The sequence below is a fragment of the Oryzias latipes genome, chromosome 12, assembly GCF_053564925.1.
Source record: "Oryzias latipes strain Hd-rR chromosome 12, Olatipes_Hd-rR_3.1".
Taxonomy (NCBI): Eukaryota; Metazoa; Chordata; class Actinopteri; order Beloniformes; family Adrianichthyidae; genus Oryzias; species Oryzias latipes.
Genome location: NC_136248.1, coordinates 6,132,414 through 6,159,509, shown reverse-complemented (window position 1 = coordinate 6,159,509; position 27,096 = coordinate 6,132,414). Strand labels below are relative to the sequence as shown.

The following is a 27,096-nucleotide window of genomic DNA, read 5'->3' as shown; positions in this document are numbered from 1 at the left end:
ATGGATGTCCTCTATCATCAGAAAAATGAGAACATGAACATGTCAAAAACATGTTCTTGTGGCAAAAAATAAGAATTTCACCAGAGTGGGTCTTTAAAGAGAGAGATGGAAATCTGTTGACAGGTTCCACAAGTGTAATGGAAAGATGGAAGAACTTTGAAGATCTCAAAAATATCCATGTAAATAGAAAAGGTTCTTGCAAATTTTTGCTGCGATAATTCTTTTTACTCATGATCGCACGATTTTGCAGCCACATTTCTATTTCATGTGATGATACTTTGAACTTGCAAAAGCATAATTTTATCTTGCTCTGGCATCTCTCTCTCTTTTTTAACTTTTCTTTATTTTTTCACTTTCTAGTGTGAAGTGCATTTGGATGTGTGCACAACATTTTGTAAACGCTGAAATACTAGTAAGGAATAAAGGTGCATATAATTCAGTGTTCCTTTACTTTCACTGCCTCGGTCAGTGAACTGCTCTTGTGCGTGTTTTTCGTTTGGTGGCTCTTTTATTGTGAAGAGATTACACCGGAAGTCAAAAGGATGTCTTCCTGGTTGCACGAGCGCAGCAGATTGCATTGGCTTTCGGTTGTTTTGAGACTTTAATGCATTGAATTGTTTTTCACGGATGTAACGACTCGTCGGCCAAATAAGTAGACTGGATGAGATGGAGGGACGTGGACTCTGCTGTGTCTCGTCAGAAAAACGTAGAGGTGGGATCTTCTTTCTGTTCATACCACTGCTATTGCTAACTGACTCGGGAGAGATAATCGTTAGCTTGAGTTTAGTCACCGCTAACCGACTGTAATGCGATCTGTAAGCTGTTCCTGTCATGTTACACGCTTATAAAGTATGAATCACTTCAGTCTGTAGATCCTCCTGCTACTTTTTGGAGCAGCTGAAATGGATTTTGTTGTAATTCAGCTGGTTTAAGTGAGCCATTTTGGTTAGGAAAACAAGGTGCTGCTAACGCAAAACATGATGATGATCTGATAAATGTACACAGAACTTTTTAATCCGATTGTTTAACTTCTACCTTCTTAAAATGATAAACTCCGACACAAATTTGTATTTACTGACATGTGGTGTTTGTTTCAGTTGTGTCGTGTGTTTTACACGAGCGTGTTTTTCCTGTGAGAACTTTCCCCAGATAAGACTGTGTCCTCAGCTGAAATGACCGTCAGACATCATTTACAGCTGTTACAGTGGGAACTGTTACGTCATCACAGTGATTTCTGTGCTCATAATCCGTTTTCTTGATGGTGAAGTGTTCTTCTCAGCTGCCCATGCGCTCAGCGCCGTCATCTGCCTGTTGTAGCTGTCAACATCCGTGTTTAGACTAAACACTGTGAACAAACTTCGTGTTTTCAGATGTGACACGACTTCTGATTCTTCAAAAAAAAAAAAGTTAGCGTTGTGCCCAAACACTAAAAAACACTGGCATTTGTCTGATGATAGAGGACATATATAAAGAAAATTAGGCTCAAAACTGTATTTCTGAGTATTTCTGTGTTCACGTAGTTGTGAATCAGGAGCAGACAAAGAAATGCTGTTAGAAAAAGCTTGTTGTAACTGAAGCTACTGCAGAAAGCCACAAGCTTCCTGCCCCTCCTCATTCTAATGCATCCACTCATGGACAACTTGTTCCATGTACATCTTTGTTTTCCCTGTCTGAGCTGGAATCTGGATCAAAACTGTATGGCTGGACAGCGCCAATATTGCTCACCATTTTTATCGCAGTGCTCATGTTAAGGCCCGTACACACCGGGACGAATATTCGCCAGGCGTTATTCGCCAGCGTTTTTCGCCACGTTTTTTGTGTTCACACCCAGGCGATTTCCACTGACGATGAGCCGAGCGAACATGCAATTTCCTTCCCTGACATTAGATGGCGCTTAATGTAAACAGAAATACTCCTGTACACAAGGTGGCGCTGCGCAACTTTACGCTTATTAAAGTCGCTTTTCACTCAGAAGAAGAGAGCAAGTATTTACGCGCTTGTCAGAATCAAACAAAGAAAACATGAATATTTCAAGCACCAGTTGCTCCAACTGGTGCTTGGTTCGGGGATATTTTAGAATGTCCGTCATTATTTCTTCGCAGCAGTGTAGACGCTACTTGGCGTCTATCTTCTTCGCTGGTATGTGTGCTCAGCAAGGCAGTTTTGTGTTTGAGCGCCCCCAAGTTGTGTTTTACTGTAACTTCAGAAGCTCCAGACATGTGTGCAAAAGCGCCATTCTCATTGGTCGAATAGATTTCGACGCGACGCGTCGAAAAAAAAAAAACGAACCCGAGGCGTTTTTTTTTTTTGACGCTTTGACGCCTGGCGTTTTTTCGCGTCGGTGTGCACACTCCCATTGGTGCCCTTTGTTTAGTCACGAGGCGTTAAACGTCGGCGAAAATCGCCAGCGAAATTCGTCCCGGTGTGAACGGGCCTTTAGGTTGGCGTTGTTAGAGGCTCTAAGCTAGTTGGAGAGACTGTAAACAGATTGGTGACGGGAAGTGGTGGTGGGCTAGCTATGTGCCACTGGTCAACTCAGAGAATCTCTAATGAACTCCTGCTGCTCTGCAGAAACCATGCCATAGAAAACTACACATAAAACAGCATAAACATAAAGAAAGACTTCTGAGAATGCTTTTTGCAATAGATCAAAAGATGATAGGAGCGGGACTTCAACATCAATATTGAAAATAACCAAAAAAACATGGTTCAAATACATTTTGGCAATTGACTGTATAAGAGAACTGGACTTGCCGACCCCTCCCCCTGGTGTTCCTAACAGGAAGTACGCGCTGGCCCCAAGAAGCCAAAATCCTATAGACTTCTATATAGAAATAAACAGCTGTTAATCAGTCATTCTGTTGGTCAGAATAACCATTCTTGCTCCGATACCTTTTTTGAACATGTTCTTGATAATCCTATTTTTTCTAATAATATTTTTTCTTTAGTACAAGCTAATCATGTTATAAACTGACCAATCATGGGTCTCAATAAAAGCGTGTGGCCTCATGTTCAAAGATTGATTAACAGATTTTGTGCAGTCCGCTTTAAGTGGTAGGGGTGTGGCCTTTCAACAAGCTCTCTCTGGATTTGTGAGAGTGGTTGCCATAACAATGTTGACTCTGATTGTCTTAGACCAATCACTCCTTGCTAACATTGTCTGACTCCCAACCTGGCGACGTCCACATTGCAAAAAATGGTGACTGAAGTTACTTCAATTGGTTGGAACCAGAAGTAAGCCAATTTTCTGTGAGTGACGTCACACTTACTCTGTCCAGTTCTCATATTCAGTCAATGAGTTGGATTGACCCACGCATTTCATAGTTCTAAACAAAAAGAAAATCTATATTCACAAACATTTTTCAAAACAAAACAAATATGTTCTAGTTGTCTGTCTGATCGTTTTTCTGGTTGTTTTCCTTTTTACAGGGCCTTTTACATCTTCATCAGTGGACGTGATGGAATAGTAAAGGGCTGAAAATGAAAAACTTGCCCCACTAGCTGCCAAGGTGCGCCGAACAGAAAGTGAGGCCCACGTTATGTGTCCAGGCTCCACGGTGACAAAAAGCTTTACTCTGTCTCACTGAGAACACAGGACATGGCTTTTTTGGACAATCCTGCAATCATTTTGGCCCACATCAGGCAGTCTCATGTGACCAGCGACGACACAGGAATGTGTGAGATGGTCCTCATAGACCAGGATGTTGACCTGGAGAAGTGCCAGCTCACCGTGGTGCCTGGTAGCAGCTGTGGCTCGTCTGGACTGAGCTGTCTCATTGAAGGCGGTGGCAGCGTGATGGATAACCACGTTTGCGACTTGTCTCAGTCCATGGACATCACCTCCAGCTGGGACTTTGGCATTCGCCGGCGCTCCAATACGGGTAAGCTTGCCTCCAGTTGTTGGCTGATCAAGAGAATAGGCTTTCTGTCCAGCACATCCTTCAGTGGTTAGCAGGGAAAGTGCAGCCAGAAAGCTCATTCCTTCATTTTATTGAGATTGGGTGTCAAATCAAGGCCCTGGTTTATGAAGGCACGGAAAGTATGGGAATCAGACTTTAGTGAAAGTGTGCATGTGGGGAAAGATCACCAAATGAAGCTGTTTGACTGATGGGACAAATCTGGCTTTGACTTGTTGCAAGAAGGAATTTGGGAATTGTTGCACGTTTGAGTGGATGAATCACAATGTTGTCTGCACAGATACAGGGATGATCGTAAATAACAGAATTTGCTATGCTCTAAATCTTCTTGATTATGGAAAATATGTGTGTTTTTTTAAACTGGGATTAAGGATGCTAAATGGAGTAATCATAAACACTGACCTTAACTGAAACAAGTCAGCTCTTTTAATGTTGTTTGATGGTCTTCCTAATTGATTGATTTATTTCAAACAACTTTCATCAAATTAAAACAAAAGAAAATACACTAAAAACATACAGACAAATCTATTTAAGATATTAATTCTTAAACTGATTAGAAAATAAATGAAAGATCATGTTTTGACAATATAATCACTCCTAATCATACATAGGCATTTTTGCACTTACTGTATTTTTTGGACTAGAAGCTGCAGATGCAAAATGTACGGAGCCCTCCATGGTTAAAAAAAGAAAATCAGATAAAATGTGCGCACGGATTACTAAACCGTGCCCACGCATTGCTAAAACTTTGTAAGTACCATAACCATTTGCCCTGCAGTAATCGTTCGGGGTCCTTTCGACGGAGGATAACGTCACACTACGTTAACCCCACTTGGACAAACTACGTAGCGTTTCTTTCCCCTCATAATTTGTGTCTGACATTATTCTTTGCAGCATTTATAGAGAGATTTTGCCACAACCTTTTGTAAAAAGATCCTTGGCTATTAGAATGAACCGGCTGCTCCACACAAGCGAATCGTGTCTCTGAGCAGAGCAGCTGGAGTCTTGTAGCTTTGTGTTCACAGGCAGGGAAGGCGCTTTGTTAGTGTGCGGTCTGGAGAAGGGTTCGGACCGCAGTCCGTTCGGGTGCAATGCACTTAATAATAATCATAACAATAATAAAAGCACGTTTAGAAGATAATCTCTCTCTATGTCGGAGCTCTGTTTGTTTTCAACGGACCGCATCATATCTTCTATGATAGTATCGGAATTTGTCCAGACCAATCGTCATCGGACCAACAGACAGCCAATCACATAATGTGACGTCAGCACTAGTCCAAGGACCCCAAACGGTTGTTGCAGGCCGTATCGTCATGCTACCCACACCGTGCCCACGCATTGCTAAATCGTGCCCAAACTCCCAATGGAAGACTCCGAGCAATGTGCGATTAATCCGTTGGCATGGTTTAGCAATCCGTATGCACGTTTTTTTTAACCACTGGCACCTGGGGGGCTCCGTGAAAATGTATACTGAAGAAGGAAAAGTTTCTCCCAAAAGTCACACTTTTGGGAGAAATTTATTTGACAAAATACTTGAACAAAAATTGGACATTTAATCTTAAAAGGCAAATCATAAAAAGAAGATAAATATAAATAATAGACTAAATATCTATCGACTTATTCTCCAAAAAATTGGGTTTATATACAGTCAGGATCATAAATATTTGGACAGAGACACATTCTTTCCAATTTAATTTCTGCACATTACCACAGTGAATTCTAAATAAAACAACTCAGATGCCATTGAAGTTCAGACTTTCAGCTTTTATTTCATGGGTTGAACAAAAATATTGCATAAAAATGTGAAAAACTATAGCAGTTTTTAAACACAATCCCTTCATTTCATGGGCTCGTAGGTAATTGGACAATTGAAACAACTGAAAACAAAATGGTCATTCCTAATATTTGGTTGAAAAGCCTTTGTTGGCAATGACAGCCTGAAGTCTTGAACTCATGGACATCAGCAGATGCTGGTTTTCTCCTTCTGAATGCTCTGCCAGGCCTTCACTGCAGCAGCTTTCAGTTGCTGTTTGTTTGTGGGCCTTTCTGTCTGAAGTTTAGTCTTCAACAAGTGAAATGCTGCTCAATTGGGTTAAGATCAGGTAACTGACTTGGCCATTCAAGAATATTCCACTTCTTTGCTTTAATAAACTCCTGAGTTGCTTTAGCTGTATGTTTTGGGTCGTTGTCCATCTGTATTTTGAAACGCCGCCCAATCAGTTTGGCTGCATTCACCTGGATCTACGCAGACAGTCTGTCTCTGAATATCTCAGAATTCATTGGGCTGCTTCTGTCCTGTGTCACGTCATCAATAAACGCTAGTGTCCCAGCGCCACTAGCAGCCATGCATGCCCATACTGATGATGTAGTGTGCTTTGGATCAGGAGCATCCCCACGCCTTCTCCATACTTGTCTCTTGCCATCATTCTGGTAGAGGTTGATTTTGGTTTCATCTGTCCAAAGAATGTTTTTCCAGAACTGTGCTGGTTTTTTTAGATGCTTGTAGGAAAGTCCAATCTAGCCTTCCTATTCTTGAGGCTTCTGAGTGGCTTGCATCTTGCAGTGTACCCTCTGGATCTACTTTCATGCAGTCTTCTTTTTATGGTAGACTTGGATATTGATACGTCTACCTTCTGAAGAGTGTTGTTCACTTGGTTGGCTGTTGTGAACGGGTTCCTCTTCACCATGGAAATTATTGTGCGTTCATCCACCACTGTTGTCTTCCGTGGAACGTCCAGGTCTTTTTGCGTTGCTGAGTTCACCAGTGCTTTCTTTCTTTCTCAGGATGTACCACACTGTTGGTTTTGCCACTCCTAATACTGTAACAATTTCTGGCATGGTTTTTTTCTGTTTTCCTCAGCTTAATGATGGCTCCTTTCACCTGCATGGAGAGATCCTTTGACCGCATGTTGTCTGTTCACAGCAAAATCTTCAAAATGCAAGCACGAGTCCTCTAATCAACTCCAGGCCTTTTATCTGCTTCACTCATAATGACATAACAAGGGAATTAACCACACCTGCCCATGCAATAGCATGGAAGTCAATTGTCCAATTACTTACGAGCCCATGAAATGAAGGGATTGTGTTTTAGGAAACGCTTTAGTTTTTTAAAATTTTTATGCAATCTTCTTGTTCAACCCATGGAATAAAAGCTGAAAGTCTGCACTTCAATGGCATCTGAGTTTTTTTATTTAAAATTCACTGTGGTAATGTACAGAAACTAAATTAGAAAAAATGTGTCTCTGTCCAAATATTTCTGGTCCTGACTGTATACAGTACACACACACATGACATATTGAATCTATTAAATGTTATGGTTGTCAAAAAGAGTATTTAATTGCTTTATAAGGGAGTGGGAAAATTTGAATTCATAAAATCCTGTAGCAATTATGATTTACTTTACTTTTTGTACATAGTTGACATAAACTGGTTCCTAACTTTGATTCAAAATCATGAACCCTTTTGCAGTATATTTATCAAGTAATAAAGATAAAGTTCTTATTGGTTATCAAGAGCAAAACTAACTACACTATTGCAGGATCATTATTGCACATCACACATTGTGTAACAACAACAGAGTTCTTATGGATGATCATCTTAAAGTCTTTTGTCTCCATTTGGATGAATCCTCAGTGAAACCTGGGTTGTTTTTTTTTTTTTGACAATTGCCATCAGTGTTTCATATGATCGCGGTTCATGAATGACTCTCATGTGGGCGGTCTCAAGAGACCAAAAACCTAGTGCTGTTTCAGTCAGTATGTTTTAAATGTGTCCTCCTGGAATTGGGTTTGTTGGAGCTGCAATTGAAGAGGTTCTACAACATAGATACTACTGCATGGAACGCCACCTAGGGGAAATGCTTTAAGAAGAGCCCAACCAAGCCAGGCTGAGCTGGTGCTAACGGAAATCCACCAGCTGTGCTTGTCTTCTTCCTCGTACTCCACAGCTGCAGTGATTATTACATTTCTTTTGTCCTACAACATATATTGCAGGGATTGTTGTGTTCATCCTACTGCGTTCTGTTCTTTCATTGTTAGAGTTACTAACTGACTCTACTTTCTGCAGATGTTCCAGTGTCTTTCATGATTATGTGTCTCCTTTCACAGACCACATATGAAATCAGTCTTACAAATGCTAAAAGGTTTTGTACTTATTGATTATGGGCTGCAAGAACAGTTAAAAGATTGCTCCCACCTGGGTAATGCACTTTTTATAACACTAGCATTCGGAAGGAGGCTCGGGTGCATTAAAGCTAAAAAAGCAGACTCGGGAACTGCTATTCCCTCAAAGTTGGTCAAGTCTTAGTGCCCCCTACAGGACAAGGCTCAAAACTCAGTCATGGACAATTTCTTCAAAACACCTGAATCCCCTCTTTCTGCCTTTTCCCTTTAGCCTGTCCGTTATTGGTTGAATGCTGTATAGCATTCAACCCTTTGTTTTCCTCTTACGCTATCTTCCGCCTTTTTTCGGCACTTAACTCCTTCTACAATTTTCAACCTATTTTAACCATTCAACTATTAAACTGTTCAGCTCTTTCAGCTTATTACTGCTATGACTTTTGGTTTTTCAAATCCTTGAACTTTTTAAGATATTCCAGGATTTTCCATGATTTTTTCTACATTGAAATACATGGAGAATTTTTCGTGCAGAAGTTCACAGTTAAACTTCTTCTACAATTTTTCACCTATTTTAACCATTCAACTATTAAAATGTTCAGCTCTTTCATCTTATTCCAGCTATGACATTTTGTCCTTCAAATCCTTGAACTTTTCCAGATAGTCCCGGTTATTCCCGGATTTTCCAATATTTTTGCTCCATTGGCCACACCTTTGCTTCTTTAAACAATTGTAACTTTAACATTCTTTTGGCTAGAGACACCGTTCAAATATTGAAATGTTCACAAGGTTTTGGACTTCAATATAAGGCTCAAAATTATTATGGGATGGCAACACCACCTACACTTTGGCGGCCATTTTTTGCCAAAATGTGAGGCAATTTTAAACTTCTTCAAACTTTCACCTATTTCAATCATTCTACTATTTCAATGTTCAACTCCTTCAGCTTATTCCTTTCAGCTATTACTTTTGGTCCTTCAAATCTTTGAACTTTTCAAGATATTCCAGGATTTTCCAAGATTTTCGCTCCATTTAAATACATTGAGAATCCTTGAAAACCTTTGGTTCTTTCAACCATTGTAACTTCAACATGCCTTTAGCTAGAGATACCGTTCAAACGTTAAATTGATCACAAGGCTTTGGACTATAAAATAGGTTTAGAAATCATTATGGGATGTCGACACAACCTACTGTTTGGTGGCCATTTTTTGACCAAATCTGAAGCAAATATTGCATTTAACTTCATCCATGGCTGGAACTGAACATATTGAAATTCACTGGATCTGGACTTATAAGGAATGTGGGCGTGGTTAGCAAACAAACTTCGTTGCTATGGACGTCCAAAGGTTTACTTTTTCTGATTTGTCTGAAACTGACGTCGATTGGTTCGTCATCCCCAGGCGACCCAAACATAAAATGGTTGCTATGGAGATAGAATTAATAGAAAAGCCGCCATTTTGAAAAAAGTGGATTTTCTAGCAACTTAGACATGTAGCTTTTACCAATATGATACTCTCAAACAATGTGTTTTTTTGAGTCGATTGATGATGCTGATTCCAATCCTAGCACTTTTAGCCATTTTAGCAACATCTTCAAATTTTCAACAGTTCAGCCATTTTTTCAACAATTTCAGCTTTAATGCTTAACTCCTTCTACAAATTTTGACCTATTTTAGACATTCTACTATTACAATGTTCACCTTTTTCAGCTTATTCCTACTAGGACTTTTGATCATTTAACTTTTCAAGGTTTTTCCAGTACAGTTCAGACATTTCTTCAGCAAATTTAGCTTTCATTCAGCAGTACAGCATTCAACCCTGCATTTTTTTCTGGAAATGCAGCTCCTTCTAGTTTAATTTAATTTAAAGTATCTTCAGAAAATCTTTTATTTTTTTTATTTTTTAGTTTGTCACTTAACATAACTGGTTCACTGAAAGATGTGGAAACTCTTGACACCTGATATATGTTGTTTAGTAAAGGCATTTAATATATGGAATCCGTTTTCATTTGCTGCAAATGCAAATCAGAGCTACCAGGTTTCATCCTTTGTCTCGCTGTTTTAGCCAGATCATTACTTCTCTTTTTTTGAGTCATTCCATTACTCTGTTTGTCGTTTCTATGATTGCATTTTGGTTCATGATAACTTCATGGTGGTAGTTTGATATGAGCTTATCATGCTTTAAGTCATGGTGTCAGATCCCAACAGAAGAATCTGAAATTATGACCAGTTAACGGCACAAGAAATAAGTTAAAAATTTCTGTTCCACAATTTTATTTCATCTTTATTTTTGTTTCTTTAGGCCAGATTATTCAACTCAAAATTAAAAATATAGGATTATTATCCCCTAAATTTACAATTCCCTCCTGGTTTAGCTTAGACTGAACATGTTGATCAATTGGAGGGAAGTAAATCTGAATCAGAATGTTGCAAAGACTAAGCTGTAAGCAGACTTGATAACTGATATCTTGTGCAGTAAATCTGAGTTTGTCGTGCTGAAATGAAATCACAAGAATGTGCATCTGTTTGAAGCTTGGAAAGGGAGACATGCTTTTGCTTCGAATGGGTTGGTCAGCATGTGTGGCTCTCTGGATTTGTTGTGCTGCTGGCCATGGTTGCGGGTCAAAATCCTTCAAGAATTTCCGAATTGGGTTGAAATTCTTACCTGTGGCGGCTGTCTCATCAGGACCTCAAGGTAACCGAGAGAAACCCGTGGCTGCTGGTAAGATGACTGGGATCCATGACATTTTCTCAGTTTCATGTGCAACTTTCCTCTGACGTAGAGATGTTCTGCAAAGCGAGACCTGTGTCCAGAAAATGTTACTAACTGTGCTTTTCTTGTCAGTGGTTCGTGTGCTTTGAAAGGCAAATCAAGATCTAATTATAAACTCTGTGAAACACGTACAATGCTTCTTCATTTTGTATCCATAAGTCACAAAACTTTTATGTATGATCATGTCTTTTATGTCTTTTAACAGATTCTGTCATCCAAAGCAAGTTACGACGAAAAATCACATTTTTTGAGTTGTAACGAGCACTTCATCAGCACTAATAGTATTTTTTTTACTTCATTTGAATGACACTTTTTTTGTTGCATTTTACCATTATAATTTACTAAGATGTAGTTCACTAGTAAATAAAAGGGTTGTGGGTGGGGCTTCATTAAACTGTAGGAGTGGTTTTTCTGACATTTTAAATATATTTAATGCATATACCTCCTTTTCAGTTATTGTATAAAACAACTGAAGCAGCCCATCCGTTAAAAAACTAGCATTAGCGATTAACACTAGCTTTTACTTTTCCATTAAAGATTTTCTTCCATGTTCCGTTCCCGATGACATCATTGTTGACCCAGCCTAATCAAAAATATCAACATCCATCTGTACTTTTATTCTTTCATTTTCTGGGTGGTTTAAGGTGAAACATCCTCCAACAATTAGATGTAAACATCAGTGAGGTTCAACCATGGACTGTATATGAGAACTGGACCGAGTGAGCGTGACATCACCCATAGAAAATGGTTTACTTTCAGCTCCAACCAAATGAAGTAAATTCAGTCACCATGTTTTTGTGATGCGAACGTCGCCATGTTGGAACCAGTAATTGTCAGTAAGCAGTGATTGGTCCGAATCGGTCAGAGTCAACATTTCCATGGCAACAACTCTTGCTAATCAGGAGTGAGCTTGTTGGAAGGCCACACCCCTACCACTGGGTCTGGGAGAATCAATCATACAATTCAAATGTTCGCTATCAGACCACATCCTTTTATTGAGTCATCTGATTGGTTAGTATATAACTTGAATAACTAGTCGTAAAGCAAAAAATAACAGGATTATCAAGAACATGTTAAAAAAAGGCATCAAAGGAAAAATGGTTATTCTGACAAATAGAACGATTGGGGGATTGCTGTTTATTTTTCTGGTATTTTGGCTTCTTGGAACCGGCGGGTACTTCCTATTTGAAATGTGAAGGGGTAGAAATTGCTCAGTCCAGTTCTAATATACAGTCAATGGGTTTAGCAGGAAGTATACTGTAGTTACAGAGATGTTGCAAAACCCACTTGAGGCAGGTTGTAAAGCAGCACAGTTCCACACAGATTCTTTTTTCTTTGTTTGTTGTTTTTAAATACATTTTACACCAAAACTAAACACATTTACATATTGGTTTCAATCTTTTTTTAATCTATTATTTGGAGGAAACACAAGTCAGTGTGGTGCTCAAAGACGGATCAACCTCTGTTATCTGAAAAAAGCCTTTTTTTGTAATTCTGAGAATGTTGCAATTTTCCTGTTTTAGCCCCCCCCCCCGTTTTTTTTTTTTTTTTACATTCTGGCAGTTTCGAATATACTTTTGTGCCGATTCTAGTTGTCCATTGAACTTTAGCATCCTGAAGTAGAGATGCTAAGTTTGATAATTGTGTATTTGGACAAATGTAGTTCAGAATAAAAGATGTGCTTAAGTGCAGAGGAACGACCTTTAACCCCCTGTAAACTGAAGTTGTCCTGCAGTGTTTTGATGACGCTAACTCTTTTTGTTTGTCAAGGTTTTCTAGTGATGGAATGTTGAGATGAAATCTAAAAGTTGTTTTTCTTTCTTTTTCAGCACAAAGGCTTGAAAGGCTAAGAAAAGAGAGGCAGAACCAAATCAAGTGTAAAAACATTCAGTGGAAGGAAAGAGCATCTAGCCATTCTGGTAAAGTTACTACCTTTTAACTGGAAAACTTCAATGGAAAAACTACTGACCTTCCTGCTTGTCTTTATTTATTTTTTTAAAATGAACTTATGCTTTTCTTAAAGTTTTTATGTTTGTAACATTCAGATAGACTCTTCAATATGAACTATAAAGAAAGACTAATTAAAGGTGTTTATGCATAAGATAAAATTATGATAAGAAATTTGTCAGCTTTTACTTTTTTTTTCCCCATAGTTGAACGTTTTGCTTTGGTTTGCCACCAAAACAGTTTAAAGAACCTTAAAATACAGGTGACACTCCCGTAACCCGAGTAAGGCCTCACCGGTCCCTCTCACAGTCCTTTTTACGCTTCGCTGTGCAGTAAGAAATGCTTGTTAGGCCACAGCCTAACACTTCCTTCCATCTCCGATTTGCCTCCAGAGGTCGTCTCTGAGGCCAGTCAGGGGTGGAACGCTGAGTATAAATAGATGCTACTGCAATGAAGACTTGTTATAAAAAGTTGTTCAAATGTCACTGACAGTTACTGACCCAATTTTCTGGTTGATTTCTTTTCATGCTGGGTTCATAACGGCAGGAAACCCCAAGTAAAAATGTTCAAACTGCAAACGTTAGTTAGCATTTATATAAGAGTTCATAAACACCAACGTAAAATCTATGTTTTAAGGACAAAATTTTACATTTCTCTTTAATTCCTCTATTCTCTTTAATGCTGCTTTTGACTCCTTTACAGTTCAACTCTTGGGCCTAAATTTTTTTTTCAAAGCTCTTCAATAGACATTATTCTCTCACAATGATAAGTTCCTATGATGTTGAAAAATGTCCTCTGGACTTAAAGAAAATGGTATCATACCATTCAAAAATATGTTTCTTCCTAGGATAATGAGTCTTGCTGATGATGTGTAATGTTGGGAAGGATTTTAACTGGAGCTTAGTTTTTAAATGAATTTGTAATAAAAGCCCAGTTTATGCATTTTCAGTAAAGCATGTCAAACATTGTATGTAAATCATGACTGTAAGTTTTGTTGTTCTGGCTCGCCACAGTCCGTCCAAAGATGGCCACAGGACATAAGACTTGGCACCAATTTCATGAGAAATTCTGCGATATTTTCATTTTCTGATATTATGGGAAAAGAAAACCTTTGTTTGAGCGATCTTCACAAAATTGCACACACATGCCACCAGGTTAGGTCTACAACCAACACGGCAGTCTTGTTGACATTTGACTTCAGAAAGATCAAAGGTTGACAATTTGATAAAATCTTGAACTTTCACCCCACAAAATACACCTGCAGGCCGACTTACACATTTCAGCTACCGGTGCTCTTAGGGATTTTGATCTATTGCCTCCCAACTCCTCGACCATCATTGTGAAGGTACTTGGTAAAAAATGTTAGAATTAGAAGTCGTAGATTTTGAACAGCGTTTGTGTGGCAAGATGGAAAAAGTGGCGTTTCTCTGTTGCCTGCACTTCATTACCGGAATATGGTGAAAATATAAAACACGACGCCTTGACTCAAGCTGAACAAAACGATATGGCTTATGAAATGACTACTTTTGTTTTACAAAACATCGTTGTTGGCAAAGAAATCCAAAAGTTTACTTTTGCTGATTTTTCTAAAAATTACATAAACATGTTCAATGGCCGAACTTTATTTTTCTACCAGCCAAGTTGGTAATTTTTTACCTTCCAAAATATTACCCTAATTAATACAGAGAAACCGTAGGCGTTTTATTTTATACAATGATAACATGTTAAATGCAAATACAGAGGAAGTCACAACATAATTAAGACATCCGATAAAAACTATTTGATAATTTTTATTTCTAAAGAAACTTTTGGGGGCCGGTTTAGCTCGTGCTGGTTTGCGGCGCCTTCCGTCTGTGAAACCAGGGTTTAATTCCGGGCTGCTCCCTGTTCCCTTCTCTGCTGCTGTGCCGGTCCCAAGCCCGGTTGGATTGAGAGGGTCGCGTCAAAAGGGTTTCTAATCAAAGTCTTTGCTCTCTACTCTTGGCGTTGTCACACCGTCAGTGAAGGGCTTAATTTTCTATCACAAACAGTACAGCAGCACAACACTGCTGAAAAAACCCCCCCATGGCGAGAAAAATATTTGTTTCTTGATTTTTTTCTCTCTAAGAAAATAAAATTGCATGAAAGTAATTTATAAACATTATGAAGACGTCTGTAGTGTCATCTAACTGTAATCTCAAATTAAAATATGCTAAGAAAACAAGATTGACAGAAAATGTCCTCTTTTGATGATTTTCACATTGTTCTCTGTTGACATATTTTTTCACAATTGTGTCGTTTATAGTGGACGATCTTGGTTCTCTGTTTGAAAAAAAGGACTTTAAAGACAGAGACAGAAAATCAGGGGTCAAGTCCACCCTCTCGCTGCGTCTGGAGCAGTGCCCCCAGCAGCTCAACAACCCCTTCAATGAGTACTCCAAGTTTGATGGCAAGGTGAGCTTTGTACGCTGACACACAGCGTGAGAGGTAAGGTCAATCCTGTCACTGCAAGATGGCTAAGGACCCGCACCAACATGCTTCAGAAGTTTATTTTGACAAGTCTTTTTGTGTTTGGATCTTGGGTTATTGCCATTGACTGTCTAAGAGAACTGACGGAGTGAGCGTGGTGTCACCTATAGAAATGGTTTACATCCGGTACCAATGAAATGAAGTTAATTCAGTTTCCATTTTAAAAAATAAAGATGCCACCATGTTGGACCAAGACATCAACAACATCGTTAAGCTGTGATTGGTCCAAAGTGGTCTGAGTCGACGTTTCAATGGCAACCACTCTCAATAAGCAGGAGTGAGCTTGAAAGTGGGCTTGGGTGAATCTGTCAAACATATTGAACTTTCAATGTAGGGGCCAGCAGGGACAACATACTTTTATTGAGGCATCTGATTGGTCACTTTATAACTTGAAATCTTGGACTACAGAAAAAAATATAATGGGAATTTTTTTTTAGGATTATTACGAAATACGGCTGGGTTGAAAAAAATCAATTTAACCAATCTGTTTAGATCAACTATTGATTCATAAAAGTAAAGATCGATCTTCCGTTTCCAGTGTCCCAGAGCTACTCTCGTGAGATTTGGCTAGATCGAACTTTGAAATGGTCATGGTGTTATACAGGTGTTAAACTGCTAGACAGTTTACAAAATACAATCTGAAGGTTAATGGAACATTCCTAGTATATTGTGATACATCTACAGTGTCATTTTTAAGTAAAGCCAAAAAAGTCTGCTAGCTTGATGCTACCATTTGTGGTCTAAATCCAATGAGTTATATCACTAGAGGAGACACGCCCGCTTTAGAAGCCTGGCCGACGGTGGCGGAGCGCGACGCCATCTTGGTGAGGTCGACGATGCCCACATGACATTGATTTCCATTGATTTTAGTGGTGTCTAAGTAGCTTTTATAAACTGTATATATTTTTAGATATAAATATATTTATACATATATATAAATATATTATATTTTATGTATATAATGTATATATAGGTACATCATTAGTTGTTGTTAAAGAAGAGAAACAGTCAGCCTTAAAAGCTCAAACTTGAATGAAAATGCATTGTTTCAGGACTTCTTACAAATAAAAAAATTATTAGAAAGAATTATCAAAATTAATTTCTAAACATTTAGAAGTTTTAGATCTCTTTGACATGCAATTTAAATTATTTAGAAAAACCCAACAATATGTCAATAATAATAATATACTATTATTATTATATACTATTATTATTATTATTATTATTACTATTATTATTATTAACAATAATAATAATAATGATGATGATGATGATGATGATGATAATCAAAAAGAAGTCCAAAAGTGAACAATAGATTTACCCTAAAAAAACAATCTGGCCTCTTATCAATATCTGTTTCCAGAAATGTTTTGAACAGTCAGACTGTATTACTAGTTGGAACCACAGTGATCCATCTGGGTTAACTCTTTTGATAGCCAAGATCCACTTTTTCCTGAAGTCTGAGTCCATTGGAAACCTGCAAGAAAAGTTCAGTCACTGAGTCAGAAATGTATAAATCTGTATAAATAGCCTAGTATGCTGTATACAGGTTTAGCAAAATAAAATGTACATTTATATTGACAGCAAAATCAATGTACATCATGCAGCATGTTGATAATAGCCCTGCAGCATCATGCATGTCAACATGTGTTCTATTAATGAAGCCCCTGCAGCCTTAAAAGAAAAAAAATTAAAATACTTACCTGTGAAATGATACACCTACCTCCTTCATGGACTCATTTTTCTGATTTTGGCAGCTGAAACCCGCACAATGAACTGGCATTATGCAAAAAATGTATTCACATGCATTCACTGCAGCAGTAACTTGACCTCACCAAGATGGCGGTGCTCTCCTCCCATGAGGAACCACGTAATGTCTCCTCTAGTGATATAACTCATTGTCTAAATCACCGTCTTTTGCTCAAATCTTCTGGGATAAAGTGTAGAGCTATAGCGGGAGCGCCACCTAGTGGACAAAATGAAACACCCTCCAGGAGAGGCAGAATAGAATGATCTGCACATTTTTGTTGGAACTTCTCCTTTTTACTATTTTACAGTATGTGAACTGTATCATATTTATATGAATGTCTCCAAAATATACATAGATTATTAATGTATTGCTATATAAATATGCCTAAATGTGTAAACCGTGAAAAATCAAAATGGAATTGAATCGAGTTGAGTGGATTGAAAGAATCGTGACTAGAATTGATCCAGGCTCTGGTGAATCGAATCAAATGAATTCTGGAAATGATTGTTGATACGCAGTCCTATTAAGAACATGTAAAAAAAAGGTAGTAAGTTTGGCTGTACATCACATCAAAAATTGTCCAAATGCATTTTCTCTTTGATGCCTTTCCTTCTTTTATAATTATTATCTTTGATATGTTCTTTTATCTTCAGGGTCACATCGGTACAACGTCTACTAAAAAAATTGACGTGTACCTTTCAATGCAAATTGGTCAGGAGAAAGTTCATCCAATGACTGTGGTGACCATTGCCAATGCCCGTGTCCATGACCTGATCGGGCTCATCTGCTGGCAGTACACCAGTGAGGGACGAGAACCTAAACTTAAGTGAGCTCAGACACCGTTTAGGATCCGTTTTGCCTTAATTGTTGGTCTCACAATCTTTCCACCTTCACTTGTTTACAGTGAGAATGTGAACGCCTACTGCCTCCATATTGCAGAGGATGATGGTGAAGTGGACACTGATTTCCCACCTCTGGACTCAAACGAACCAATTCACAAGTTTGGTTTTAGCACTTTGGCCTTGGTAGAGAAGTATTCTTCACCAGGCCTCACTTCTAGACAGTCACTTTTTGTCAGAATGTAAGTGTGCAAAAACACAACTACATTGTCTGTCGTCGCAGTTCTAACAAATGTTTAAGCCAACTTGATAACAGTATTGTTTGTTATCTTTTGATCTCAGTCAATGAAGTGTTGACTTCTGAGATATTGTAGTTCAAATATATTGAATGCACATTCACTAAAACCATGAACACATAATGAACATCAATATATGTGATATTTTGGTACCAAGCTACAGTGGTAAAACCTTTATTTGAGGTCATTGTTTTTATGGAAACACATTTCTTTGCAACATTGACAAAGTTTGCTGTACTAAATGTATTTCTTACAACACAACTGTTGTTACTTCAGGCTAAAGCACAGAGAGAGTTGAAAAGTTTCTTAAACTCCCATGTTTGTTATGGGTGAGAATAGACTTTATACATAAGTTTTTCCATGTTTTTCCTCCTAGAAACGCTGCTCATGGTTTCTCTCTAATCCCTGTGGATACTCTAAAGGTTACCATGAAAGAAATTCTCCAGAAAGCTCTAAAAAAGAGAAAAGGCTCACAGAAAGGCGCAGGTAATAAAGGTGATGCTTTGAAGTGTGCCAAAAATACATTGGTAAAAAAAATAATCTGCAGATGTGATCAATATGATGGGATAAATGCATCTTTTTGAACATTTCTTAGCTATGATTTACCTTCAATTTACACAACAACTGGCAAGAAGTTAACAGGAGTCAAGATCCAGCCTTTGAAAACAAATGACATCTCCATGGTTTTCTAACAGGGCCCATGTACCGTCTGGAGAAGCAGATGGAACCAAACTTAGCAGTTGACTTGGACTCGAGCTTGGAGAGCCAGAACACCCTGGAGTTTTGCCTCGTCAGAGAAAACAGTGAGTGAATCATCATGCTGCTTTGGTAATCCTTTGGATCACAGTTGCTGTTTGCAGTAAAAAAAAGAAAAAGAAATCTGTTACACAACCAAACGACAGAAGTATGGGCCATTGTAAATTTTGTTGTATAAAAACAATGTGTGATCACTCCTTTTGGCAAGCTCAGGTCTTCTGCCAGAGACTTTAGAGCATGAGCCTTTTCCGGAGTATCTATATACTTTTTCCATCACCATGTCTGCTTGGTTGGACACCTATTCTTTGTCAGTCTTATGATAAATTTGGCTGCTGCTTGCAGGTTCCAGAGGCGAGGAAAGCTCAGAGGAAGACCCACCCATTGATATCACCACAGTCCAAGACATGCTAAGCAGCCACCACTATAAGTCCTTCAAGATCAGTATGATCCACAAGCTGCGCTTCACCACTGATGTCCAGCTAGGTACATCCTTACTCTATAGCAGATTTGGGGAAACATTTTTTAGCGTGTTCATATGAATTGTTTGTCCTTTTAGCCCCTTAGCGGGTAACGGGAGTGGCTTTGCATCAATAATTGCAAACCCAGGCAACCAAGAAAGTCGCAATACTTCCTTTTTGGAACTGTTTTTAAAGAACAAGCAGTGTATGGTAGTGTCACTGTATATTCCTGAGTATACTGTTGTGCTCATACGTTTACATACCCTGGAAGAAATTAGGATTTCTTGGTCATTTTTCAGAGATGATAAAGATTACACAAAAACTGTTTTTACACTCATAGTTAGTGGTTGAGTGAAGCCATTTATGGTCCAAAATATTCTGTTTACCCTTTTTAAATCATAATGAAAGTTAAAACTTCCCAAATGACCCTGTTCAAAAGTGTACGTACCCCAGTTCCTAATACCTGCTATTGCCTCCTTTTGCATCAAAAACACCTCCTGGTCTCTAGTGGTCGTTGTGGATGAGGTTCTTTAATGTCTCTAATGGTAAAGCAGCTCATTCTTCTTGGCAGAAAACCTTAACTTCCTTTTAATTCTAGGGCTGTCTTGCTTGAACTGCCCGTTTGTGATCTCCCCAGAGTGGCTCAATAATCGAGGTCAGGAGACTGAGACGGCAACCAATGACAAGTGGACTTGGCCTTGTGTTTTGGATCCTTGTCATGTTGAAATGTCCTAGTGCACATGTGTCAAACTCAAGGCCCGCGGGCCAAATGTGGCCCGCCATGTCATTTTATGTGGCCCGCAAGAGCATAAAAGTTTTTAATTTCTTAGAATAAAAAATAAAAATTGGTGTGTATTTATTCATATCTAGGGGGAATTGGACTTGAAATATTGGATTGGATACTGTCATGAGGACTTAAACAGTGTCCATATAACCTAACCTGACAGAATCAAATTTAAAAGGATTTATGCTAAAGTAACATAGCTGTTTGCATATTGTAAGTGTGCTATGTTGTGGTTTTTCGCTAAAAAGGCTTTCTTCTGGACCATGCAGCCCGTTTTTCTTCAGGTGCTTCCTTATTGTACATCTTGAAACGTCCACACCAGAGTTTTTCAGAGAGTCCTGGATGACAGCTGAAGTTATTTGTGGGGTTTTCTTTGCATCTCTGATGAAAACTGTTGTGAGCGTAGTTTGGTTTCAACAGAACCCCTCACTTTCCACTTTTTGACATCGTCTTCTACCCCTATCCCTTTCCTGTTTTGTACAGTTCAGCTACCTTTTCCCAGAGATCCTTTGGCAGCTCTTTAGCTTTTCCCATGACTCAGGATCTAGAAATGTCGGTGCAGCACTGGATGAAGGATGCAAGGATCTGTTGGGAGCTCAGGAACTCCAAGACCTTTTGAGCACTCATATTGATTTCAGGCAAACGAGTCACATGTTAGGATGGTGACCTTTAGCTGCCATTCAAAACCTTTTGTATCGGCTTGTGTGCCTGTTTTCAGGACTGTTATCAGGGAATGTAAGCTTTTGAACAGGGTCATTTGGGAAGTTTCTGTTGTCATTATGATTTAAAGAGGGTAAACAGATTTTTATTGATGGTAAATGGCTTCGCCTAATCAATAACTATGAGTGGAAAAAAGAATTTTGTGTTATATTCTGTCAGATTCTTTGAAAAGTGACAGAGGAAATCCTAATCTGTCTGTGTTCAGCTTCAATAATCGTTTTTAATAAACTGATATGAATCTATTCCTGCAGGCATTTCAGGAGAGAAAGTTGAAATCGACCCAGTAACCAATCAAAAGGCCAGCACAAAGTTCTGGATTCGGCAGAAACCCATCTCCATTGACTCGGACCACCTGTGTGCCTGTGATCTGGTGGAGGAGAGAAGCCCCAGTGAGAAGAGTTTGCACATCTACACATCATCAGTTTCCCTGTTCACCCATGTTTACTCACACACACTGTTTGTTAAGGTGGAGACCTGCTGCTGTTTGCTTCACTTCTATGGACACGTGTCCAAACCTTTGACCTGTAATGTATAGAAATACAAGTGCAGCATATGTTTAAACAAATTTATATTAAAGAAGAAAATAATAATATTTATCAAAATAATGAATCTTATAATACAGCAACTGAACTATTTTAAAAATATTAGAACTGGAGGATTTTCTTTACTAGGGATGTCCCAATCAGGTTTTTTGGGGCCTGATCCGATTCCGGGTCATTTGAGTTTAATTACCTTTGTGAGACATTTAAAAAAAAAAAGGAACAAACTTAATTAACCGATCCAGTTTCTTTAGTATTTTTCTGCAGTTAACTTTATTTTATCATTTAACATTTAAACAGAGCACCTCTGTGAAGTAACTTTGGTGACTTGCTGACTGCAGTGTTAGGATCTTCAGAGCTATTGAACATTTCTTAACAGATGGGGTTCATATCTCCATTAAAAATTCTTTAAAATGAATGATTTTCTTTTAGCCCTTGTGCTCTCTTGGGTGGTCCAGATGACCCCACCCTTACATTGACGTGTTCTCCCTACCATGACAAAGGTGGATAAAGGTGGAAAGATTTCATGTAATCCATGGACACCAGTGAAGATCACAAATCATTGAAGAAAAAAGGTTCAGAGCACTGTCTAGTGGGTCTAGATGACCCAACTTCCGTTAACGTGCCTTGGAACAAACACAATCTATTTCAAATTCATCCATCATCTTCTGCTCATCTAAAGTCAGGTCAGAGGGGAAAGGAGTCTAAGCAGACTTCTCTTTTCATAGACGTCCTCCAGTTCTGCCTGGGCAGCCGAGGCGTTTCTAGGTCAACTGAGGGTTGTAGTCCCTCCAGGGTGTCCCAGGTCGTCCTAGAACCTCTGGTGGGACATGGCCAGAATAGAGAGCAAAGCCAGAGAAAGACTTGGAGGGTTATTAACCAAATTTCTGCTCTGGTTGGCCAGAAACCCTTTAGAAAAAGAAAATCTAGTTTTATAGAATAGAATGAAAACAAAGATCGTTTGTAATCCAAGAATTATGTTACTCTGGCAAACTGAACACATTCTGTACAGGAGACACGACACGGAGGAGATTGACAAGCCAATCAGAACGCAGGACTCAGTTAGAGAAAAAAGCATGCAAATATAGACAGAAAAATTCTGTGACGCAGTGAGACGACGAAAGGTGAACCATAATGTGGCGAGGGAACACTGTACAACATTTTTTTTGGGGCCAGATTTTCTTATATCAAACCTTTGCTTGGCTACTTATTCCTGTTAACTGATAAAATCGGATAAAAGTTCAATTCTGATGGCACCTGCTAGTATAAGCCCGGCAGGTTTTATGCGGTTCTCTTAGATTGACACGTTTGCTTTTGTCAAACTTTAAGTCTGAGGGGTTAAGAGGGGCGGGGCTTTCTTTCTTCTTTGTTGGTAGATTAAGGACTGTTTAAAAAACATGCGTGTAGTTGTTGTTTTTCTAAACATGTTCTCTTGTCCTGCAGGTCATGCAATATTCAAGCTGACCTATCTCAGCAACCATGACTACAAGCCTCTGTACTTTGAGTCTGACGCTGCGACTGTTAATGAAATTGTGCTCAAGGTAAGTCTCATCCACCTGAAGACAAAGTTTCAACAGATGCACTCTCATTTCAAGCTTTTGATTGAAATAGTGGACACATCTTTCCTCTCACAACCACGTGTGCAGGTGCTATTTAAGTGCTTGTTGGACGCTGGTAGGATGTCCACACAAACTACACTCTGATTGTCTAATTTCTTCATCTTAAGAGTCAGGCTGCAGCACGAGGAGCGCATAAGGAGTGTGCACTAACAGGCCCTTTTCACATACAGCAGGATTTTGTCAGCGTCTCACCGACTCCATGTTGTTTAAGTGTTAGCTATGACCTGTCGCCGCAGCGTGCCCGTAGAAAAATGTGCATGAACGTCTGTGCTCTAGGGGCTTATCCAGCGATCTACGACCGTGATATCTCCTGCGTGTCCCGTACAGATTTGCCCATTTTTCCCCCACAGACAGCCCATATCTGCCCATATCTGCCCATAAGGGCAGTTGTTACTAAGGCTTTTGAGGCAGCTAGCTTTACACCGCCGTATCCAGCACTTTCTTTACCAAAGGACCTACAGTAGATCATGCTATTCTTATACCTTTTAGAGTAAACTATGCCCATATATGTCATAATATATTACCTTTGGGACACTAAAGTACACATTTTTTAAAGATATATCAGCTATTTTCGCAGCTCATTTTCCATTCCAGAAGTAAGACAACTCGATTTTCTGAGGCTCCGCCTTTCACTTCTTTTGGACGCCGGCCTTTTCATGGCGTCAACCTTGAGCCGGCATCGGCAGAGTGTCTGCGTTTCGCCTACTAAAACAAACATCAAACTTTATTTGTATAGCACCTTTCATTCAGGTTAAACACAAAGCGCTTTACATAAAAGCAAGCAAAATAGTCATAAAAAATCAAGAGTATTTAAAATGAAAACACAGGACAATAAAATGCAGTTGGCACCCCTCCTCCAAATTCCTCCCTCCATCCACCCAGTACCCCCAATATAACCCCTGTATCAAAACTAAACAAGACCGTAAGAACTGCAGCATAAAGAAACAGTGTAGTTAGATACTGCTGTGCAGAAACGGTATAATGGGGATCCATTTATTCCAAGGCCCAGCCTGACCTCAGGGGTCATTACCACAGTGCCCGCCCATCACAGAGCAGCTCAGGGCCCACTCTACGGCTTTTAGACCACAGAGCAGGACTCCAGCTGGCCCAATGAAAATGAGCACCGCAGCCACAGCACCCCCTGCAGGCGGAGTAGGTAGTGTCCCAGAACAATGGATCCCCAAGAGGAAACACTGGAGTAAGAAAAAACATCAGGATATAAAATAATGATTCTATAAAAAATGATAAAAAATAAAATAAGATATAACAACAATAAAAATAATAACAAAAAGCTTAAGAAACAATTAAAACATAACTTTAAATATGATGAACATAGTAATAATAATTCAAAAGGTAGTAAATTAAGAAATAATAGTCCTTACATAAAGAAAAAATGTATTAAATATGGAAAATAAATGAATAAATGGATAAAGAATATAAGACTTAAAGAATGAAGCAATTACAAAAGTCATGCAAAAGCCAGATTAAAAAGGTGGGTCTTGAGCCTCTTCTTAAAAACCTCTGCAGTCTCTGCGGCCCTGAGGTTCTCCAGCAGGCCGTTCCACAGGCAAGGACCCTAATGATGGAACAAGGCCCATCGTGTGTTTTGGTCCTCACTTTAGGAAACAACTAAAAGGCCAGTGCCAGAGGACTTCAGGATCCGAGGGGGCTCATAGTTTAAAAACATATTGTTTAAATAAGAAGGCCCAAGACCATTACATTTTTTTTAAAACATTCATTTAACCATTAAATTTAAAATGGATGTAATGTGTACCCGCCTTATGGTTCTCGTCTGAACTCGTGCTGCCAAGTTCTGTAATAGTTGTAAGTTTGAAAGAGACCTTTTGGGTAAACCAGAGAGCAGGGCATTACAATAATCTAAATGACTAAAACTAAAAGCATGCATCAGCATCCCTGTGCTGGCAGGAGAGACGAATGGACGGACTCTGGCAATGTTTTTAAGATGATCAAATCCTGTCTTAACGACAATTTTGATGTGCGGAATAAAATTTAGCTCAGAGTCAAAAAGTACGCCCGGGTTTCTCACGCAGTGAGAACGTTTAAAATTCCCGAGTTTGGGTAAAATCATCTCTCTTTTGTCTTCAGAACCAATGAATAAAACTTCAGTTTTGTTCTGGTTGAGCTGTCAGAGGTTTTCTGCCATCAATGACTTTATATCAAATTACAGTTTAAAAGAGTGTTAATAGGTTCAAGGTCATCAGAAGACAGAGCGATGTAAGGCTGTGTATCATCAGCATAGCTGTGAAAGTCAACGCCTTGTCTCCTGATGACATCCCCAAGAGGCAACATGTACAAGTTAAAAAGTACTGAACCTATAATCAACCCTTGGGGAACCCCAAACATTATTTTGTGGATTCTTGAGGACTCTGGATCCACACTTACATAAAAGTGTCGATCTGTGAGATAGGAATGAAACCGGTTAAGAGCAGTTCGTGAGAGGCCAACCTGACTCCTAAGTCTCTCTAATAAAATCTGTTGGTCTACTTTATCAAGATCCAGCAGAACCAGAACAGAAGGTTTCTGTGAGTCAGAATCATCTCTGAGATCATTTAAAATCTTTAAGAGGGCCGTCTCAGAACTGTTATTTGTCCTAAAATCAGATTATTTTTCTAAAATATTTTGTTTATTTAGGAAATCACGTATTTAAGCAAAAGCATTTTTTTTTCAAAAATGGTAAGTTGGATACAGGTCTGTAATTGTCCATAATATTTGGATCCAAGTTACTCTTCTTCAGAAGGGGCCACACCACAAACGTCTTACAGGCAGTGTGGAAGACGCCCGTCTGAAGAGAGCAGTTTACTATAATAGCTCTGACTCAAAGAATCCATAAAATATTTTAAAGAACAATTGAATTTTTGCAAATAAAAAAATAAGGGCTTCGCTGATCACTGCTAGCTAACGGAGAAAGTGAGATGGAAGGGGCTGTTCCTCACTTGCATATGTATACATGCTCAGAGAGCAGGTTTTTAGAGGAATATGCGTGAATGGATCAAAATACCACTTTGGGGTTGTTTATAGTGAGGAATGGACATTACAATACACTTGCATGATATAGGCCCTTTAAAGTTCTGTGGAGATCAGAAAGGTCTGATGAGAGTAAAATTACCCAAGAGTGAAACTGTTTGCAGGTGAACTATATCCTGGAGTCTCGAGCCAGCACCTCTCGGGCTGATTACTATGCGCAGAAGCAACGCAAACTGAGCCGCCGGACCAGCTTTAGTTTCCAAAAGGAGAAGAAGACTGGCCAGTAAATGAGGCGAGGATGCTGAGGCAGCTGTCCACCTGTGTGCTGAGCAACGGCTGTGTTTGTGAGGCCTTTCAGAACACAAAGGTCAGCAAGCTGGAACATGGTGGACACAGAGACTCAGACGGATTCCATCCAAGACCTTGATCAAGAGGGACAACAGCAGAGAGCTGGACATTTCAAACCAGAACCTTTGTTATTTTTCTAAAGATGAAGAAGATGAAGAAGAAATTGTCAACAGTCTGGCTGAGCTTTTGCACTGGATGTTTTTGTTTATTTTGTTTAAGACTGTCCTCCAGGACGGATGTGTGGAATTCAACCAATCAGAGCTCTGTGTTTAAACTTCTGCTTTTTTTTCTTACATTTCTCTAATATCATTTTAAATGTACTGTACATAAACATTTTATATTCTAAATAATAATAAATAACATTGAATGAAATAATCACAATGCAAAACAAAATTGGCACCATGTGAGTTCATGAAAAACTCAGGTGAAATGATCTAAACTGTTTCTATAAACCATTGAAATGTAATAAAATGTACCTTTGCTATGAGACATGATGATCACAGTGAGAACTTTGATTCTTAATTCACTCAGAGGCAGAGCTTTGCAGTGGGCTCAAGCTTATGTATTCGCCCATCCTATCCCATCTACCTTTTGATCATTTTTTAGCCGAAATTCAAACTTCTTTCTTCCTGTTAAGATTTGTTTACAGAAGGAATATCTCAAACTTCAAGCTCTAGTTTGTTCTGGTGCCGAGCAAAGTTTCATTGATCAGGACTTTATGTCTCAGTTATCATTACCTACAGA

At 39.0% G+C, this 27,096-nt stretch overlaps 1 protein-coding gene across 1 annotated transcript; it reads left to right on the top strand.

The window, feature by feature from the left end:
• The first annotated feature begins 524 nt into the window (after positions 1–524).
• Positions 525–26,846, top strand: mapkap1 (MAPK associated protein 1). Its single transcript, XM_004075051.5, has 12 exons — positions 525–712; positions 3,430–3,881; positions 12,633–12,722; positions 15,035–15,183; positions 17,662–17,834; positions 17,913–18,089; positions 18,520–18,629; positions 18,839–18,946; positions 19,242–19,382; positions 21,113–21,250; positions 22,844–22,941; positions 26,169–26,846. The coding sequence occupies exons 2-12, from the start codon at positions 3,599–3,601 to the stop codon at positions 26,289–26,291; spliced, it is 1,590 nt and encodes a 529-aa protein (XP_004075099.1). The 5' UTR covers positions 525–712; positions 3,430–3,598; the 3' UTR covers positions 26,292–26,846.
• The last annotated feature ends 250 nt before the right edge of the window (positions 26,847–27,096 follow it).

Bases quoted from the DNA above. Each gene is read 5' to 3' on its own strand.
- mapkap1 (XM_004075051.5), top strand. From the start codon at position 3,599: ATGGCTTTTTTGGACAATCCTGCAATCATTTTGGCCCACATCAGGCAG. The intron at 3,882-12,632 runs GTAAGCTTGCCT...TTTCTTTTTCAG, and splicing joins TCGCCGGCGCTCCAATACGG to CACAAAGGCTTGAAAGGCTA. The intron at 17,835-17,912 runs GTGAGCTCAGAC...ACTTGTTTACAG, and splicing joins GGACGAGAACCTAAACTTAA to TGAGAATGTGAACGCCTACT.